The sequence below is a fragment of the Lactuca saligna genome, chromosome 8 (assembly GCF_052625555.1).
Source record: "Lactuca saligna cultivar CGN05327 chromosome 8, ASM5262555v1, whole genome shotgun sequence".
NCBI classification, from domain to species: domain Eukaryota; kingdom Viridiplantae; phylum Streptophyta; class Magnoliopsida; order Asterales; family Asteraceae; genus Lactuca; species Lactuca saligna.
In genome coordinates this window covers 67520294-67537698 of record NC_136424.1, presented here as the reverse complement: position 1 = coordinate 67537698, position 17405 = coordinate 67520294, and the positions used below count along the sequence as shown (strand labels likewise).

The following is a 17405-nucleotide window of genomic DNA, read 5'->3' as shown; positions in this document are numbered from 1 at the left end:
CACCACATGTCATTTTGTGGTTATTTTAATTTAAAATTTTTCCACATGGCATTTTGTGGTTGTTTCATTTTTATAAAGTATATTAATTGCAATAAATATAATAATAAAGACATATCAATTTTATTAATCGACTCTCCTTCTAATTTCAAAATCTACTATAATAAATAAAGATAATTTGCTACATGTCAATCTTTAAGGGGTTTTGACACTTGTCATTTTGTATAGATTTTAAATAAATAATATCCACATGTCAATTTAAGGTTTTTTTTTCAATTTTTAATATGTTTCTTCATCCTTATTTCAAAATTTTATTTTAAAAAACACTTATTGTTTACATTTTAATATTTTATTTTTTTAATCAATCCGTATATTATACGGGTTTTACATCTAATATATATATATATATATATATATATATATATATATATATATATATATATATATATATATATATATTAACACTTTAGTCTTAAAGTCAACTATATTAATTGATGATGTTGTGATAAATCAATGCAATCAAATTGAAATTGTTTTGCCTTCTATCTAGGGTCATTAATCGGAACTAAACAAGGTTGAAATTGATGGGTACAAGAAAAAAAGTCTAACTACACTTTAATATGGTATGAAAAAAGTCTAACTACACTTTAGTATGGTACGAAAATAACCGTTCTTCGTAGTAAAAACATGTAAAATACAAATAATATTGTTGTGACCATTTAAAAAAAATCACATTTTAACTACTCGTGAATGATAGCCACCTTCGTAGTAATAACATGGAAAACATATTTCTTGAAACGATGGTTTCTATCTTAGTTGTGTATATGACAGTAAGATCTATAAATTTGAAACATTCAAATCAATCGGTGAATATTTATTATGATGGCATGCCCTAGGATGATGTAAAAATACCATTCACAATAAAAATGACTTATCAAGGTAACTAACTATTTTGATTGTCCATATATAGGCAATGTTTTTTTTTGTACTTATTAATGAAACCAACTTGTTTTGTATGTTCACATTTAGGTAATATAGCCGGCTATCACCTGTTTTCACATGTTTTACCCGGTTGCATCAATTTATCTCAATTAAAACGAAATATGCGGATTCTTACGTGGCCGTTACACCCCTTTCTCATTTAATTAGGGTTCAACAAGTTCAATTTCACCAAAATCACCTCCCATTAGACTTGATTCATCAAATTGAAGATTAGAGTTTGGAGTTAAAGCTAGGTGTTGAAGTCGACTGTAAGATGGCATCCCAATCATCTACAGGTAAGTATTTAACTGTAGATTTTCATTACAGTGGACTTTTTTCCCCAAATTCGTTAAAATACTTAGACCCCAAAAAAATAACAGTGTATGATGTTGATTTTGGAGGATTTACGTACAAAGAGTTTCTTTTGTAGCTTAGGAATTTAACCAATGGAAGTTCTGATAATGTGTACTACTGTAGTAGAAAGGAAACCTTGGGTGAGGGTATTATAAGTATCAACAGTGATCCAGATTATTGAGAGTTTGTTGAAGCTACTTATACTCTTGATGTTGAGTTGGATGTCTACATTGGCCACCAAAATGATCCAATCCTTGATTGGGCTGAAAATGAGTTGTTATCGGATGGTAATGGGTATGAACTGGATGACAACAAAGAAGAGGATGACAAGGAAGAAGAGGATGACAATGATGAAGATGATAACTTTGATGATATTATGGCATATGAACAAGAAGTTGATGAAGAAGTCCATACCTTTAACAAAACTGTCGGTGATGAATTTTTAAACAAACTTTCAGTTATTGGTAAGCTTAGTGATGATGATGAACCTACGTTTGGAAAAGATGATAAGGTTGTATTCCTTGTCCATGATAAGAAACAAAAATGAGATAAGATGGTGCCAATTGTCGGTATGAAGTTTGCTAACCCAATGCAATTAAACTATGTCTAACCAATTATGCAGTGAAGAATGAGTATGATTTATGGTATAAAAAAAGTGATCATAAGAGGTTACTGGTGAAATGTTGTAAATGTAAGAAGAAGAATAAGAAGAATAAAGGTTGTCCCTTTAGGTTGTGGGAAACATGGATGAGCAACAAAAGGTCATTCCAGATTAAATCTTTAATTGATAACCATAATTGCTTAAGAGTCTTCAAATTTGGGTCCATTGTTAGCTATAAATGGATAGGGAATCATTTTATGAATGGGATACTCCAAAAACCAAAGATGAGTGTGAGGAAATTGAAAGCTAAAGTTAGCAAGACATTTAATTTGATTGCAAGTGTGGGACAGTGCAGAAATGCTAGGAGGTATGCATTTAAGGAGATAGATGATACTTTAAAGCAACACTATGCTAAAATTGGAGCTGTGGACAAGAGCTAAGAAGGACTAACCCTGGATCAACAGTGAAGATGGATGTAGATATCATGCCTGATAGAGCCACTTACTTCTCAAAGTTCTATGTATGTTTAAAAGGTGTGAAGGATGGATGGATTAAAGGTTGTAGGAGGGTAATTAGACTAGATGGATGCTTCTTAAAAGGTTTTTGCAGAGGTCAGTTACTTGTTGTTGTAGGTTGGGATGCAAACAACCATATATATCCTCTTGCTTGGGTTGTGGTTACAGTGGAAAGTAAGGAAACATGGAAGTGGTTTGTTGACCTTCTCCTTGGTGGCATTGGAATGGAAAATGGACATGGATTGATATTAATATCAAACCAACACAAAGTAATGATTTTATATGCTCTCTTTATTTAATACTTAATTTATATGAAGTTTATGTTTTGTTTGTAATGCTAACGGGGATTACTTGAGGCTGTCAAGGTAAGGGTGCCTACAACAGATCATAGACAATGTGTCAGGCACATATGTGCTAACTTCATGAAAAAATTCAAGGGTCAACAGTTCAGTAAACATTTCTAGTATGATGTGGCTTCTACCACCTAGGCTGAGCAGCATATGAATGAAATCAAGAAGATAGAACCACTTGCCTATGATTATCTAATGGAGAGGGACCCTAAAACTTGGAGTAAAGCATTCTTTCAGACTGATAGGGCATGTGATGCATATGAAAAAGGTGTATCTGAGAATTTTAACTCAATCATTGATGCTGCCAGGAAGAGACCTCTAATCACTTTGTTAGAGGAAATTAGAATTTATGTGAGGTAAGTTCTTGGGGAGACTTAAACATATGTCCTGCCATTAGACTGAAATCGTCCAAGATTAAGGAACTTCAAAGGTTAGTGGTCGAATACCTTATATATATATATATATATATATATATATATATATGTGTGTGTGTGTGTGTGTGTGTGTGTGTGTGTCATTCAATTGTGTATACTTATATATATATATATATATATATATATATATATCTATATATATATATATATATATGGGGGGGGGGGGGCAGATTTTGGAGAGTTGTACCATCTGGTTATCAACAATTTGAAGTGAGGATTTTATATGATGCATATGATGTAGACCTTGGTAAAAAGACATGTGGATGTAGAGCTTGACAATTAACTAGTTACCCTTGTGTGCATGCATATGCTGCCATTTCAAACCTCAATAGGGATCCAAAGGACTATGTATCACCGTGGTTGACCACAACAATGTTTTGTAATGCGTACATATACACCATTAAGCCACTCAATGGTAGTGATATGTTGTCTGATGTGGATTACATCAAGCCATTGCCTCCCAAAAGAGAAGGATGCCAGGAAGACCATCAACAAAAAGGAAAAAGGATCAGATTGAGAATGAACTAAAGGGAAATAAGCATACAGTCTCAAAAGGGGGTATTGTTATGAGATGCAACATATGTAGAGAAATAGGGCATAATAAAGCCAAATGTCCTCAAAAACCAACTAAGAATCATCTAATACAAAGCCAAAGTAAAAAAAAAAAAAAAGAAGGTTTATGTTCTCCTTTACCTTTTGATTACAATATAACAGTTTGTAATGCTAACATTTAAATTATTTCATAACAGGTAAAGTGAATGTTGAATTGGTTCAAGAAGTTGATGTGAAAAGTGATAATGACAGTGAAGTTCAAATGGAGCCTGATAGTGAGGTGGAGTCTTATGAAGTTGATTTTGAAGAGGATAATCATACATATGAAGATGTAGACCGGCCTGAGGTTGAAGTTGAAGTTCAAGGACAGTGCCAAGGTGTAATTGGAGGGGTTGAAGAACAGGTTGAAGTTGAAGCACAGGTTAAAGTTGAAGTTCAAGAAGGTGAATATCAAGCTGTAGTTTTAGATCATGTTGAAGACCAGGTTGAAGTTGAAGTTGAAGTTCAAGGACAGTGTGAAGGTCAAAAAGGTGAACAACTTGCTGCACTTCAAGATCCAGTTGGACAAGATAACCAAGAACAAGCTACAATTCAAGATCCATTGGAAGAAGACCATATGCAAGAAGTACCAACATTTCAAGTTCTACAGGGAAAGAGAAGAAGGAAACCTTCAGAAAGAATGACGAAAATTCAGATAAGAAAGAAATGGGAGGGGAACCAGGGGATTAGTGGTGAAAATCCAATGGAATTGGAATAGAATTTGGCACTTTGTTATTTTTTGGCATCGTTGACTAAGAATCTTTTGTCTAGTCATATGTGTAACTTTTGGACTTGTTTCTAGTCATATGTGTAACTTTTGGAATCTTGTGTGTACCTTATGGCAATAATGCATGTGTAAGTGTGTTAAAACTAACTTATGGCACATCTTTTGTAAACAATGTTTCATGGGAATCCAATGTTTGTTTATATTACATGCCAATGTTTGATTATATTACATTCTCATGTTTCATTATATTACATTCCCATGTTTCATTATATACCATTCCAGTGTTTAATTATATTTTATTTTAATACAAAAGTTCCATTCATTACATCATAAGCAAAAACATGTAACTACATCATTCTAATACCAATCAAGTTTCATTCATGAACTACATCATTCAACCCTAATACACCATGAACTACATTCAAATCCACATTTTCACATACAATACAAATAACAAAATCAGTGCCACTTTGTGAGTAAACAGCTTCCACTTGACTTTGTCCAATTCTTGTCTATTAACCAAATTGGTGTTGTTTTCTTGTTCAATCTTCATCCTACATATGCTGATTTCATTCTCCAAAGTGCAAATTTTCAATGTTAAATTGCAGCTTTCTTATGGTTTCCTCATGTAAGGAATTCTTCCATCTGTCCTCCCTTCATCCTCATCCAGCCATTGCCAGAATTTACAGCTTAGACTTTTTTCATTCATGAACAAAAATTAAAAAAATGTTAAATTGAATGATGATGAAGAAGAAAGTTACAACATATTCAAAAATATTGATTTACCATCGAGTTTTGACAAACTCTAAATTTTCTTCCAGGATTGTCATGAGTTCTTGAAATCTTCACACGAGGTGGTAAGTCGCAATCACATGGATGATTAGCTTGAAATTCATCTTGTCGTTTTGAAGAATAAAATGAGGAAGAAGAAGCCATCGTCGATCGATCTATGGTTTAGAATTAGGGGTGTAATCGTATGACACACTTCTTATAGTGTAATCGAATGACGACAATATATATACCATGCCACGTAGGTGAAAAGTAATCAAGTCATATGCCAAGTGGATGGCACATAAGCAAAAACAGATGATAGCCTATCATATTACCTAAATGTGAACATACAAAATAAATTGGTTTCATTAATGAGTATATAAAAAAAGAACATTACATATATATAGATAATCGAAATACTTAGTTACCTTGATAAGTCATTTTCCTTTTCACATTCTATTTATGTTGACGTTGAAAGAATAGACATAACTATGTTGGATATATAACATGGACACTGGGAAAATGGATCACAAATTTGTGGTTAATATTTGCGGTCTAGGGTGTTTGAACTTTTAACACGTATATTGGAAAAGGGGATTGTGCGTGTGCGGTAAAAAAATCGCAATTTAACTGTCATTTTGTTTTAGTCTTTTAAAATTTAATTTTTTTGGATAACATAACCTTCAAATATAGTTATTTTAATAAACAAAGAAATTATATTTTATTGGATCTATGTTGGGGTTCAAGGACAAGGGCTATCGTGGTTCCCAGTTTTCTAAGCCGGGGATTGTTTATCTCCATCCAAATCCACATCTCTATTGAATTCGGGATTTACTGATTAGCTAGCATTCGAGTATCAAGTTCTCATTAAATATGGATTATTTTGTCATCCCTAATCTAGACTATATGTGTTATGGATTAAAATTTATGACATCCGCGATCTATAAAGAACATAATGATTATTATATGAGTATTTCGATTTTATACAAGCTTAAGATTTAAAATCCTACAATGTGTTTAACGGTATATAGTTCTACATAATTTTTTTTGAATGTTTTTTTTTTTCCATTAACAATTTAATGTCTTTTAGAGTGTTTAAGATTTAATTTAAAAACAACTTATTAACTTTTTTGATTTTTTGAAAAGTCAAAAAATTTAAATTAAATGTTTGGCAATATAAAAATGACTTTTAAAATAAATTTGCATAACTTTTTAAAAATGAGATTTTAATAAGTTAGGATTCTTATTTTCAAAAACATTTTATAGTTTTTTGAGTTGTTAAAGTTAAAATACCTTAAAAAGATGTATAAGTTGAGACATTTGATTTTTCTCACCATAAAATCTAGACATCTTTTTTTAAAACTCATTTTCGATGTTAAGTCAATAAGTCATTTTGTTTAAAATTATTTTTATATTAAAATAAAATCTCAAACACTATGTTAGATTAAATGTAAATTAATTTTAAGTAATTCAATAATTTGATTAAACTGTGTATTGATGATTTAAAGAATGATTAAAAATGGAGGCCCTTAGGGAATGGAAGAATTTGCCACCCAAGCCTTCTTAAACGAGATTAGTTCGTTAATATACTGCCACGCCAGCAAAATGTGCGAATTAGAATCTGACAAGTTAGCAAGCTTCCCAACACGTACGGACCTGGCAATTTAGGCCCCGAAATTTTTTATTATTTTTTTGTATTAATTTTTCACTCGCTGACTATATATGCAGAGACACAGGTGCACCTATACATACAGATCGTTGTATGCAATTCGTTCTCACCATTGCTCTCTGTTTCTCTCTCTAAATCTCTACAAGTTTTTTAGGCGGAGGTAGTATCAATCGTCGGCTGGCCGTCGTTTTATCCCGGGTGAAAAAGGCCTAATAGTTTCATTTTGTGTAGCTGTAAGAGAGAGGATGGCGCCGGCATCCGGCGTTTCTTCATCTTTAGATCGCGTCCCAACGATGATGCCGGTACAGCCGGGGATGATCATGCCTGGGACGTTTGCGAAGGACGCAATTATCTCGTGGTTCCGAGGGGAGTTTGCGGCAGCGAACGCGATCATTGACGCTCTGTGTGGCCACCTCTCTCAATTAGAGGGCGGAAGATGTGAGTACGAGACTGTTTTCGCTGCTATACACCGGCGTAGACTAAATTGGATCCCAATTCTTCAGATGCAGAAGTATTTTTCCATCGCCGACGTTACTGCGGAGCTTCAGAAGGTGATTGAGGAGAAGATGAGATTGGGAAGCATTGATAAAATCGAAGAAATCAATGTTTCTTCTCCTGTGGAAGAGAAAAACCTCGAGATTTCGCTTGAGTGCACTGATAGCAATGGAAATGGCGATGCTGAGGTTATTGATGAAGATTTTAGCAGAGACGATTCACCAAATAGTGAGATCACCGATACAGGTAACACAATTTTTTTCATTATTTATATTTACGTCAATAGTTTTGAATTTGATCTCTCCCTCTATATACATATACATAATAGATTATCTCCTTATGATCTCTTATAGTGGATCAGTCAATTTCTAATTGCAAACTTTGCGACACATTAGATCTCGTTCCCCTGTTTCTTATGCTATATGTAAATTTCCTAATAATTGATCATATTTCTTAATTTCTACCTTATATAAATTCACATACATGTCCCTGTGATACACGTATGGATGCATGTACAAGTACAACCATATATGAATTTTTCCACGGAAAGTGAAGTGCCAGAACCTAGCACGGGCGCCTTGTTATTTCATTGATTTATTCAATTTAATATTCATTTACAAATTACATCCAAAAAGATAGATTCATGTGATGTCTTCTTCTAGAATTTTCAATTGTGAGGGCTCTGTCTCATGTCCTTCGAATTGACCAAATTTACGACGTAAATGTCTCCATTCTATCTGCCACTCTCTCCTTCAACGGAAGAGACAAGATCGCTAATGTTCATTCGATCGAATTGACTGTATCTGCTATGACTTGATAGAAGTGAGCATTTCGAGGTCTTGCTTCAATCTAAAATGGTGTGAGCAATATACAGTTAGTTTGGGGAGTAGCGAAGCGTTCTAAAAAGCACTGGGCCGATTTCCTGGGGAGGTGTGGAGGTCAATTTACTACCACCTTGGCATTTGGCACCTTTCTTATGACAAAACCCAATTATTTTCACATCGAGTAGTTTGTATTCACATAAATAATGTTTTTTAAATCAAAATATTCTGTCAGACTGGTAAAAATCATAGGTTTTCTTTATTTAAACGGAATGATAAAACTAAACATCAAATTATATAATAGAATAATAGGCGTAGAGTTTTAGTAAATATTTTGTTGTTTTGGATGAATATGTTTCAATAATTTAATCTGACAAATTGAAATAGTGCATGCCGTTGTGATATCAAATTAAATAGTAAAGTTTTGAAGTAGGAAAGATTGGGAGTTTGGCTGCAGTTCCAGATCCGTTATAACGGAAGTCGCCACATGCGACTGCTTTTTGGGGGTACTGTTTGAATTTTGCCATTGGATGCTAATCCCAAGGCAATGCCGAATGCTTTGTAAACTCAGTTGTGTATTTTGAATGGACTGAGTAGCTCCTCCACTATCGATGGTCTAATTTTTTTTAGAAAAAATAATATTGTTTTTCCCCATCGAGTTTTTTTAACTGTGATTTTATTTTAAAACCTGAAGTTAAAATAATTTATAAATGTATAAGTTCCAGCTTGTATTTTTTTTAGGCTTAATTGAATAAAAGACGAAACACCAACTGTTTTTTGTATATGGTCTATTTTTTAGTAGCTTACTTTTCGTTTTTTTGATTTTATTTTAAAGCCTCAAGTTAAAATATTTTTTTATATATGATCTATTTTTTAGGCTTAATTGCATAAAAATGATTCGCATACTTTTCGTTTTTTGATTTTTACACGGTAAGGTAGACAAAAGTTACATTTTTTTGAAAATTGGTCAAAATTTTGTTTCATTGGCAAATAGGCAATTAAATATTATTTGCATAAAAGACACAAATATTCTAGTAGACATATTTTTCTCTGGAAATGACCTTTTACCAAATAAAAATATTTAAACGGGATAAAAAGGCAAAAGATGAAAGTTTATGACTTTATTCCGTCTTTTGGTTCAGATTGTAAAATAAAAATAAATAAATAAATAAACTTATGCGAATAAAGATCAATAGTATGTCTTGTGATGTTTTTTCAGTATTAAAACTTATTTTAAGGTGTTAAGCACCATGAGAAATGTTTTGTAAAAGTGTTCTTCAGAAAAACAATTGCGATATCTGTTAGAAATCATCGGGCCAGAAGAAACCAATGTATTGATAATGAACTTGGACATCTTTCCTTAAAAATATCTCAATCCTTCTACTTGTCTGGGCAATGGGCATCACGAAATCTATCTCAAGGGTTGAAATAAAAGCTTAGGCAAGATGCTCGAAATCCCTAACTTACATTCGTTTTAGAGTCTGTTAAATTTAAATATTCCGGACAAAAAAAAAAAAAAGCCTGAAGATGCTGATATAAATCTGTATTTATAGCAGGAGCTACACAACGAACGGATAAGCATCACAAATGACAATTAAAAACTGTTTATACATATCTTCCAAATCAAATCTATTTTCAGTAGCAATCAGTACATACATTTTAGTTGAGCTACTTTCAAGAGGTTCATGTCATTATGTGTGGTGTGTTTTACTACAGGATCTCAAGAGGTTCATTTGTTAGCAGAAAACAAGGAAGAAAACAAGGAGCTAATATGCTCAAATCAAGAACAACAAGAAGAAGAAGAAGAAGACTGGGAGGCTCGGCGTGCTCAGATCAAGCTGACAAAAGGGTTCGTAGCCAAGGAGTCTGTAAAAGGACATATGGCGAGTTCCTTTTTTACAGTTTCAATTTATAATCTTAAAAACACAGTTCATAATAATTAATCCATCATAAAATCTTAACAATGTGCATTTGGAATTTGAGCTACAGGTGAATGTTGTAAGAGGTTTGAAGTTGTATGAAGACATACTTAACGACACTGAGCTCTCCAAGTTAAATGACTATGTGAACCAACTACGAGTTGCTGGCCAAAACGGACAACTCTCAGGTCAGACGTTTATCAAGTACAACCAGCAGTCAAAGGCAATCAAGAGAGAGCTCATTCAGTTTGGTGCTCCTATTTTCGGTCAAATAAAAGATGACGCCACAACCAAATCCCAAAATAGTAAGCTCCTGATCTTCAATTAATTTCTTTAAATGCTACAGTCAACATCAACATGCTATGACAATTAATTATTAACATTGCATGTCTTTTATATATATAGGCCACATGGAGCCAATTCCCGCCCCTCTTGAAAACATCATCGACAATCTGATTCAATGTCATCTGATTTCTGAAAACAGACGACCAAACAGTTGCATCGTTAGCTTTTTCGATGAGGTATAATTAAATCTAAACATGTATATGTTAATTTACAATAATAACAATACATACTGTCAAGAATAATACATAATTAAGCTTACTTTTTTCTTTTTCATACAGGGTGAATTTTCACAGCCTTTCTTGAAACCACCTCATCTAGAACAACCTATTTCCACTCTTCTTCTTTCCGAATCAACAATGGGCTTCGGGCGTACTCTAGTCTGCGACAACGATGGAAACTACAAAGGATCACTCATGCTTTCCCTAAAGCAAGGGTAAGCAGATACCATAATTTCAAATTCCATAATATAGATAATAATGTTTCTTTTTTTGTACATACAGATCCCTGTTAGTGATGAGGGGCAACAGCGCTGACATGGCTCGCCACGTCATGTGTCAATCTCCAACTAAGCGAATCAGTGTCACCTTCTTTAAAGTACGAATAACAGACACCTGTGAGAACACGTCATCAGCAATCACAGTGTGGCAACCAAGTGTTCCAAATCATGTACCGGCTGGAACACTTGAAGGCTGTGATCATAGGACAGGTGTCGTTTCTAAATGGGGCGTAGGCGTCCTTCGTGCTCCACAACTGCTTATGTTAGCACCAGTCCGTCCAATGGTGATGACCCCGAGAAGGTTACCCCGTGGCGGGACCGGAGTTTTCTTACCGTGGACTGTCGGGTCAAGAAAACCCGCAAAACATCTACCTCCTCGTGCCCAACGAGGTCGTCTTCTTGTAGCTGAAACACATAGAGCGGACTCCACCTCCGATTTAGGCATCAGTGTTGCTTAATTAAAATTCAAAACCATGTTTTTAATCAGCAGCACTTTATTTCACGTTAGAGTTGGCATTAATTCGTTATTAATTAAATAGACTTTTATTAGTTTATAGGCAGTTTAGTTTTTTTCTTGAAGAAAAAAAAAAGTGTGAATCTATAATCTATAATCTATAATCTATAATATTCTATATTAGCCTTCAAAACATTCTTCACTACTTTCTACAAAATATTAGACTAAACTCTTTAACTTAACTAACATGATTAAGGTCATGAAATTTTAACATGTTGGCTCACACTTCGACTTGCACATACATTCCATTCCAACATATGCAAGATTCTTTTCTGATAAGTTGATGATCAGAAGATTAACATGGACGACACCACACTGGATTCCATCCTTGGCACTTGGCAGGCAGTTAACCAAACCCATTCACTCGGTTTCGGTTCTTGGTTTTTTATGAATCAAACAAAACAATGACTCATTAGTTATGGTGATTATTCTTCGAGGATATGATTTTTGGAGCGATAAAGATCATAGGGGGCCCACAAGTGATCAACAGTGCAAGGTTTCCTGGAGTCTAATCTCAACCATGGTTTACCTTTCCCACTCCAATGAAGCAAACTAATTGGACCAGGGTGCAAACTCCTACATTTTCCTTCAATGTTATCACCACCCAACCCATGCTGGTTCCATCTATGGTCAATCCCTTTAATATTCCCAGCCAAAACAAGCAAAAAAGGTGGCAACGAACCTAAATGATATATCCTTTTCTGCTTTTGAACCACCATCCATTTTTCCACTTTATATGAATACCTTCCTTTTCTCCATTTCATCACATCAACAACCATCACCCCCGTGTTAAAATAACACGCTTTTCGACCCTTAAACGTTTTCACCAACTCCGGATCCCTCCAGAAGTTATTCGTGAAATATCTCGTGAAATTCGCTTGGCAATATTCCGGTGCAGCAAGCACCTTCTCCTCCAACTCAACTCTCCATAACTTCTCCACGTCATCAACCATTATAATATCCGAATCCAAATAAATCACACGCTTCACATTCATCGGCAATATATCCCCTAAATAAACTCTCGCGTAGTTCAATGGTTGATCAAGCGCTTGTCGTATCGACTTCGATATCTTCCCCTTTACACGATTCGAATCGAATTTATAAACTTTAAACCTCAGATACGGGAACGTCGTTTTGATGTTTTTATATATTTCTTCGTCGTAATGCGACCATAAGAAATGAAAATAAACATTTTCGGGACAAAACGAGTGCTGCAAGATGGACAAAACAGCCGCCATGGTCCCACGGAGGTAGTTGTAGTCGAGAGTCATGGCGATGTGTACACGGGTGTTTGTACAGGTGTCGCCGTTGCGGAAGGCGGGGGCTTCCCGGAAAACGGGGAGAGTTTTTGAGCGTTTTCTGGTGAGGCTGAGGCGGATGTTGGTGGTGGCAGCAGTGGTTGTTAGGAGGATTAAGGTGATGATTAAGAATAGAGACAGGAGGCCGATGAGGGGAGAGAGAGAAAAGATTCTCCGAATGGCCATCCTGTCTTTGGTATTACATTACAGGATGGTGTCTCAAACCGAGGATGGTGTACGAAATTATTTGGGGAAATGATTTGATTTGAAGCAGCCATTTGAGGCTGGTAAAGAGAAAGTTTAGGGTTTTTTATCCAATTTTATTGATAAAAATGGAGGTGATATATTCATTTGTGAGGAAGACAAGATTATTCGGAAAAATATATATAAGTGGTGACTTTTTAGCCAACTTGCAATCTGTATAAATACAATTTCCCAAGTTAAGAAAGTCAACGGTTGTCAATGGAGCCATATATTGAAGTTGCAAAAATTAAACTAATGAAGATTTTTAAGGGTTTTAGTGAAATTCAAAATTCAAAATCATGCCTAAAATACTCAAATTCTTAACTCAAACAATTCAATTTATCGCATACGGTAATAAGATAATGCAAGATCAAGCAAAGAGTTTACATAAGCAGCTCATAATACAAGATAAGGGATGAATCCATGATTAGAAAATGGTAATGGGTAAGAATATGTTGCGAAAAGTAATTTTCACATTTTAAGTTCGATGTCGGTTGATGGAGTGATTGATAGTGCTACGATTTCATAGCTTTGTAGGTGTTTCCATCATTCTGGTGTTCGTTCCTTCAATTGGTTGATGAAATTCTTGGCCAAATTGGTTGAAATGCATGAATTTAGATCAATTTTTCGAGTGTATATATATATATATATATATATATATATATATATATATATGGGAAAAGGGAATATACATAACAATTCTACCTAAGCTTAGGTACTAAACCTCTTGAAAATACATTGTTTTCCTATATAAAGATTACGGTTAATGGATTCATGGTTAATACTTCAAGATGTAAATCCAAGATCGATACAATAGGATTTAGGGTTTAGGATTTAGGTTTAGGGTTTAGGGTTTAGGGTTTAGATTTAGGGTTTAGGGTTTATGTTTAGGGTTTAAGGTTTAGGGTTTAGGGTTTAGATTTAGGGATTAGGGTTTAGGTTTAGGGTCTAGGATTTAGGATTTAGGGTCTAGGTTTAGGTTTAGTAATGTTCACTTGGGTGAAGTAATAAACGATAATTGAGGAAAGTTCCTTCAAGAATGCTAATCATATAAGAAAGGTGATTTGGGTATTTCCTTTGGCATCTCAAAATAAAACACGTTCCAAAAGTATAATATCATCATAAGATGTTATAAAAGGGAAAGGTTAAAGTAGAATGCTATTTTACAAAAAAAAAAAAAAAAAAAAAAAAAAAAAAAAAAAGTACTTTGATAGATCTAGTTTCTTCCAAAAGCTTAGCATCAGAAATTTCAGACTAAGAGACTGTTTGGTAGGATTTGAATTTATAAGATCTGAATTTTTAAGAGGACTGAATTTCTAAGAGTACCTGAATTTCAATACAGGAAACATTCGCTCTATCCACTTGCAATCTAATGTATAATAAGCTATTATCATGCCTTTTACACATGAGCAGAAATAATATCAATTTCAATTTAGGAAACACTCACTCTACCCACTTGCAATCTAATTTAAAATTTCACATTCAATAGAATCATAACTTTTTAAACCAACCACAATCTATACACACTCACACACATGTACACACAGAAAACCATGACACACACATCACACAATCACTTTTCAAAGCACACTACCCTAAGAAGAAGAAAAAAATTGAAATGAAAATATTGTAACAGAGAAAAATGAAATTAAAATGCTTTTATATGCATATGAATACAAAATTGTGTTGCCTGAGTTCTATTCAGTCTCGTCACAATAAAAACAAACCACATTTCTAAACGCTTTACAAACCTAAAGGCAAATAAGATACAGAGATGAAATATGGGTACATAAAAAAATGAAAATAAAATTCATATTTTTAATTTAACGTATCATCCGATTCCTTTTACTCTAGAACTCCTTTTTCACATTTGGAAAGTAGCATCCTCTACAATAAATAAGATAATGATTATTGAGAAATAATAGAAAAAGTAAGGGTGTGTTTGGTTGTAGAAAATTTTCCAGTTTTCTAGGAAAGTTTTCCAAGAAAAACGGAAATTTTGAAAACGCTTTTGGTTCGTTCAGTTTTCCAAAATTTTCCAAGAAAATGAAAATTTTTAGTTTTCCAATTTGTATGTAAATTAGAAAAGTGATTTTTACAGTTTTCCAAATTTCTAAGATGGAAAATGAAAACTCCTCCGGTTTCAACCAAATATGTTTTCTAAAATTTTCATTGAAAATTGGATATGAAAACTCAACTCTATTTTCTGAAAACATTTTCTTAGAAAATGAAAACAATTTCCACAACCAAACGCACCCTAATATTTTAATAAAAAAAATTTTATATATACAAAGAACGATTTCTTGATCCGTGTTGATATTTTCCAGTAATGCAAGTCATGTTTCAAAGGTTGGCACTCACAGCTTCCCATTCAAATGACAAGCCACGCCTTCATCTAATATCACTAATAGTATAATTTGTTATGCTTAAGTTAAATGTACGATGATGGAAACAGTTAAAAAAAAATTAATGTTAAAAACAAATCCGCATTTTCTGATGAACAACATTATATCACAAAAGTACCTTATTATGTGATGATAGGAGAAAGGATTGCTCTGCTTCTGACTTCCAATTTTGATATTGTTTCATGTTTGCAAATACCGAATTTCATCATTACCCATCATGAAGTTGTATAAAATAGAGCATCAAATAAACTTAATTAATGCTAAATTTTAGATCGGTTGTTTATAGGCTTGATTTATAATTTAGTTAATATGACATTCTAGTGTTGCATAATTGATAGATATAAGAAAAACATGTTTATGTTGTTTTAGCTTATAAACATGTATCAACCTTCACCATATGGACAATGGAGGCCATTCAAGAAACATGTTGAAAAAATATGAATATGAAGAAAAATGATTATTGACAAAACTAACATTTATGCCAAAAGTACTTAAGTAAACTCTGGTACAATAAAAGGATTAGGAGTAAGAGATACTAACAATTATGCCAAAAGTACTTAAGTAAACTCTGGTACAATAAAAGGATTAGGAGTAAGAGATGGTTGTGCATCTTCAACAATAATACTTACAACTTTTATTAAAGAACCAATCATTTACGGTTTCTTGTCAAAAACCTTATCCTTTCTTTCAGTAGCAATAATCAATATCTTCACTTCTAATGGTTATTTACAATCTCAGATCAATATTCAACTGAAATCTCATCTAGGCATTTTGTTTCAAACAGTTTACATGCATTTCATCAAGAAAAAAGTATCCAACGAAGTGTATCCACTAAACAATAACAATCATTTTCAGTTAATATAAATTAGAAGTGTAACATCCCGGAATAGCAAGAGTAGAGTTGAAGGGCTAAAAGTGTAAGTTTTGGAGGGCAACTCGGTGAGTCCATGGATGGACTCGGCGAGTAGGGTCGCAACTTTGGTCGTGTGTCAAGTGGCCTACTCGGCGAGTAGGTGCTGGGTGGAGAAAACCCTAATTCTCGGGGTTGAGCTCTATATAAAGAACATTATGTTTCCTTCCCAGCCTCTTTGATCCCCCTTGAGCCCCAGAAACCCTAATTTCGTGGAGGAACACCATTGTTGGGCAAATTGGAGCTTGGAGAAGTGCTAGTTGAAGAAATCTTGAAGGAGAAAAGTCTTGGATCAAAGGGTTTTGCTTGGATTCGAGTTTCATTGCGGTTGGGACATTCTTTGAAGGTAATATCTCGTTCTTGAGCTACTATTGTCTAGATTCTTCATTTTTGGGGGGTGTTGAGATCACATCTTTTGGTGTTTTGGAGTCTTGAGGTTAGATCTGAGGTTGCTAACTCAGATCTGGAATGGAGGAGGGTTGGAATGCCTGAAAGTCCTTGTGATTGAGTATATAGAGAAGCTATCTTGTCCCAAACCTTAGCCCTAATTTGTATAATGCCTAGATCTTCATGGATTCACGTAAAGTTTGCCACTTTACGTGATGGATGGGTTATACGAGGCTAGATCTATGTTTTGGATCAATTGCATGGCCTGGAATGCTTCTGTATGGATTCAGACCGGTGGTACTCGGCGAGTCACAAGGGTGGACTCGACGAGTTGCTTGAAGATGAGCTGGAACTCGGCGAGTTGGATGAACAACTCGGCGATTAGGTTGAAGATAGCCTTGGACTCGGCAAGTCTGTTCTTGGACTCGGCGAGTCTTGTCGAAGAGTCCCAATAATTTATGGCCGAGTCGAGAATCGGTGAGTCAAGGGATGACTCGGTAAGTTGGGTGCGAGTAGACTCAGAGTGGTTGGACTCGGCGAGTCTCGGGGTGACTCGGCGAGTCAGGTCGCGGATTGAGGGAA

General features: G+C 34.3%; 2 protein-coding genes across 2 annotated transcripts; one reads left to right on the top strand and one right to left on the bottom strand.

Moving 5' to 3' along the window:
- Positions 1-7058: 7058 nt before the first annotated feature.
- On the top strand, positions 7059-11615 carry LOC145008765 (RNA demethylase ALKBH10B-like). Its single transcript, XM_078967379.1, has 6 exons — positions 7059-7731; positions 10023-10189; positions 10296-10530; positions 10631-10746; positions 10849-11003; positions 11071-11615. Exons 1-6 carry the CDS (start codon positions 7236-7238, stop codon positions 11522-11524), a joined length of 1623 nt encoding a protein of 540 aa, XP_078823505.1. The 5' UTR covers positions 7059-7235; the 3' UTR covers positions 11525-11615.
- Positions 11616-11671: 56 nt separating this feature from the next.
- On the bottom strand, positions 11672-13196 carry GATL4 (galacturonosyltransferase-like 4). Its single transcript, XM_078967380.1, has one exon. The coding sequence runs from the start codon at positions 13062-13064 to the stop codon at positions 12006-12008; it is 1059 nt and encodes a 352-aa protein (XP_078823506.1). The 5' UTR covers positions 13065-13196; the 3' UTR covers positions 11672-12005.
- Positions 13197-17405: the final 4209 nt, after the last annotated feature.